Source organism: Triticum dicoccoides, chromosome 1B (assembly GCF_002162155.2).
Source record: "Triticum dicoccoides isolate Atlit2015 ecotype Zavitan chromosome 1B, WEW_v2.0, whole genome shotgun sequence".
Taxonomy (NCBI): Eukaryota; Viridiplantae; Streptophyta; class Magnoliopsida; order Poales; family Poaceae; genus Triticum; species Triticum dicoccoides.
Window position 1 is genome coordinate 476745173 of NC_041381.1, and position 3793 is coordinate 476748965.

Consider the following 3793-nt stretch of genomic DNA (forward strand, 5'->3'; position numbering starts at 1 on the left):
TTGGTGGAGTGGTGCTTCATCTTACACATTGATGGCGGCGGATCTCGGCGGCGTGGCGTAGTGGAGACTCGACGTCTGATGCGTAGAGATGGACTCACACAGGAGGAGAATGTTGTCTGGCGTCATGGTGGCGTCGACGACAGAGAGGCCTGGCAAGGTCGGTGCCTTAGTTTTTTGCTTTGAAGATGGATTGGTGGAAGACGATGGCGACGACACATGAGAGCACGCCGGATCAGTTTGTACCCGAAACCTAGTATGTGACTTGATGGGGCCTCCGACTTTAGACGATGTTAGGCTTTGATGTGATGTATGTTTGGTATTAGACTCGGACTATCGGCACTCCTTTATCAAGTGGACAGGAGTCGCAGCAATTGTTGCTAAGATGATGACTTACAGTTACCCGTTGTACTATTTTCTGATGTCTTTATGAATAAGTAAATGTATGCATCGCCCAAATGTAGAGACCAGGGTAATACTCGTTCTCTAAGAAAAGCGCTTGTGAGCTCTTTACTCACGAGAACCACCTCTAGATGGTACATCGGTTCTATAAAAATCCTCTAAATACAGGGCCGCATTGTTGACGGCTTTGTAGGAAACCGGATCGCGGCCCTTAATATATTATGATATAGTACTCCCTCCGATCATTTTTAGCCTGCATATAAATTTTGTTCGAGTAAAAATGTCTCGACTTTGATCAAACTTATAAAAAAAATATCAACACAATACCAAATCAACATTTTTAGATTCATTACAGAATGTAGTTTCGTATATATATCTGGTGTTGTTGATGTTAATACTTTTTTATATAAATTTGATTAAATTTTGTTGAGTTTGATAACTATAATACGCGGAGTAAAAAGGACCGGAGGATACACAGTACACTACATAGATCACCACTTCGCTCATGTGGCCGGCTGCTAACACTTTTGTCCTGCCATTATACTAAGATATGAGGCTGCGGATCGACGAAAAGTCATCTAATCGAAGTAAGCACACGATATGATGTTGCATGTTCGATGAACGTGGCACGCGGCAAAAGCCCATCGAGCTCACATGCCCTAAATAAAAAGTGTAAAAACTCTAGCAGCCGACGACCTTTCTCGTCGATTGACCCCAGAATCGGTCTATAAAAGGACGGCACATCGCGCCTTATCCGGCAGCAAACACCAAACCATGTCGGCACCGAGAGCTCCTCCGAGTCTAGGTCTAGCCACGGCGGCGACGGCTATTCTGGCCGTCCTGGCCGCGGCGCTCGCCACGACCGCTCGTGCCCAGACCTGCGGCTCACAGGCTGGCGGCGCGAGGTGCCCCAACTGCCTCTGCTGCAGCCGTTTCGGGTTCTGCGGCAGCGGCTCTGACTGGTGCGGAGCCGGCTGCCAGAGCCAGTGCAGCGGCTGCCCCGCTCCCGGCGGCCAGGGCGTGGCGTCCATCGTGCCCAGGGACCTCTTCGAGCGGCTCCTCCTCCACCGCAACGACGCGGCGTGCCTGGCCCGCGGGTTCTACACCTACGATGCGTTCCTCGCCGCGGCCGCCGCGTTCCCGGCCTTCGCCGGCACGTCCGAGGGGCTGAGCGTCGAGACGCGGAAGCGTGAGGTGGCCGCCTTCTTGGGCCAGACCTCCCACGAGACCACCGGCGGGTGGCCGTCCGCGCCCGACGGCCCCTTCTCGTGGGGCTACTGCTTCAAGCAGGAGCGCGACCCGCCGTCCGACTACTGCCAGCCGAGGCCGGAGTGGCCGTGCGCGCCCGGCAGGCGGTACTACGGCCGCGGCCCCATGCAGCTCTCCTTCAACTACAACTACGGGCCGGCGGGGCGCGCGATCGGCGTCGACCTGCTTAACAACCCGGACCTGGTGGCGGCCGACCCGGTGGTGGCGTTCAAGACGGCGCTGTGGTTCTGGATGACCCCGCAGGCGAACAAGCCGTCGTCGCACGCGGTGATCACGGGGCGGTGGACGCCGACGGGCGCGGACAACGCGGCGGGCCGGGTGCCCGGGTACGGCGTGATCACCAACATCATCAACGGCGGGCTGGAGTGCGGGCGTGGGCAGGACCCCCGGGTGGTCGACCGGATCGGGTTCTACAAGCGCTACTGCGACGTCCTCGGCGTCGGCTACGGGAGCAACCTCGACTGCAACAGCCAGAGGCCGTTCACCAGCGGCGCCTCGGCTGGGCTCGCGGCGCAGTGAAAAAACGTCGGCATGTACCAGTGTCAGCATGTGATTCATGTAGGTCTGATTCCAGGAGTTCTCTTCTCTACTGTGTAATGTGATGAGCGTGTTGCCTCGATCCGTGAAAGCTCGCGTGCGTCAGCGAGCATTTCTTCCAGCCTGCTAAGGCTTAATAAACTCGGCTGTATCAGACGGCTGATTTTGATTTCACTTCAGGTTGAATTTTTCTTCCAATGATGCAACAACACGTGTCAGTGCTTGTATTAAGTTTGCGGAAATGTTAACGCCCACACGTGTGGGCGTTGACCATCTCGACCACACACATCCATCACCGTCCAGTACTATATGCACGAATCTTGACATAATCTGACTGATTTTCTGTGCCACGTAGGACAAGACGTGTGTGTGGTGTGTGACACAGTTCGCCCACACATCCGTTTTACCACACGGGGGGCCGGTATGTGGGCGTTTAGCAGTTCACCCACACACCAGTTTTCAGTCACGCACAAATGCTGGTGTGTGGGCATTTGCCATCTCGCCCACACGCCCGTCTCCTCTCCCACACGTAAGCTGCTAGTTGCCATGTGTTTTTGCAGCGCACATGGCAACTGCCTCTAGTGTGCTTTATAAGCAGGTGGCAACTCTCTTTTTTACCCGAATTGCCATGTGTTGTTGCAGGGTACACGGCAACTGCCTAGCGTGCACATAAGCAAATGGCAACTGTCTTTTACCGAGTTGCCATGTGTTTTTTGCATGGTACATGGCAACTGCCCCAACGTGCACGTACATGGCAACTGCCCTAACGTGCACGTAAGCAGATGGCAACTCTTCCTTTTTACATGGCAACTGCCCTAGCATGCATGTGAGCACATGGCAACTCTCTCAACTGCCTAGTGTTAGTATGTGGCAACTTCTAAAGTTATGAAATCATGACAACTACATTAGATCAGACCATACATGGCAACTACAGTTGAGCAACCATGGCAACTGCAGTTGTCCGACATGGCAACCGTAGTTCAGCGACATGGCAACTGCAGATAAATGAACATGGACGAGGGTCTGGACCATGGCAACTACGGGCGCGCGGTGGGCGTCACGCGTCGCGTGCGGGACCAGAATGGTACGAGGCCTGACATACGGGCGTGTGGGCGTTATCAACTTCGCCCACACGCACGCGTGTGAGAGGGTTCAGGAGGAAAAAAAAGATGTGTGTGGGCATTAGTTGTTTTGCCCACACGTAGGTGTGTGGGCTGATTGCTGTCCATGCCACACGAGGCGTGTGGCACAACTACGCGATACACCACACGTGTGGCAGTTATCGGGACCCTAAGTTTGTCTGTAAAAGAAAGGTGGCTGTTTTTCTTCGTTGGTCTCAGTCAAATTGTGTCCATCGGCCCGGCTCCCTGCCACCACGCACTAACGGGCCAGTTTTCTTCGAACGGAAATCTTCCGAACCCGATTACAGTTGCTCTCTGGACTCTGGTCCATACACAACCTAACTGAAAGCTCTCCACTCCTACGTGTAGTCCAAGCCAGATGTTCAAGCTAGAAGCCGCTTGTTTTGATATGGGTCACGCTAACTGCCACACGTGTGGCATATACGACATGCGTCCACACACCATGT

General features: G+C 54.1%; 1 protein-coding gene across 1 annotated transcript; it reads left to right on the forward strand.

Annotated features, from left to right (window-relative positions):
- The first annotated feature begins 1172 nt into the window (after window positions 1-1172).
- On the forward strand, window positions 1173-2432 carry LOC119342469 (chitinase 2-like). Its single transcript, XM_037614099.1, has one exon. The coding sequence runs from the start codon at window positions 1174-1176 to the stop codon at window positions 2185-2187; it is 1014 nt and encodes a 337-aa protein (XP_037469996.1). The 5' UTR covers window position 1173; the 3' UTR covers window positions 2188-2432.
- Window positions 2433-3793: the final 1361 nt, after the last annotated feature.

Coding starts and splice junctions, on each gene's coding strand:
- LOC119342469 (XM_037614099.1), top strand. CDS start 1,174: ATGTCGGCACCGAGAGCTCCTCCGAGTCTAGGTCTAGCCACGGCGGCG.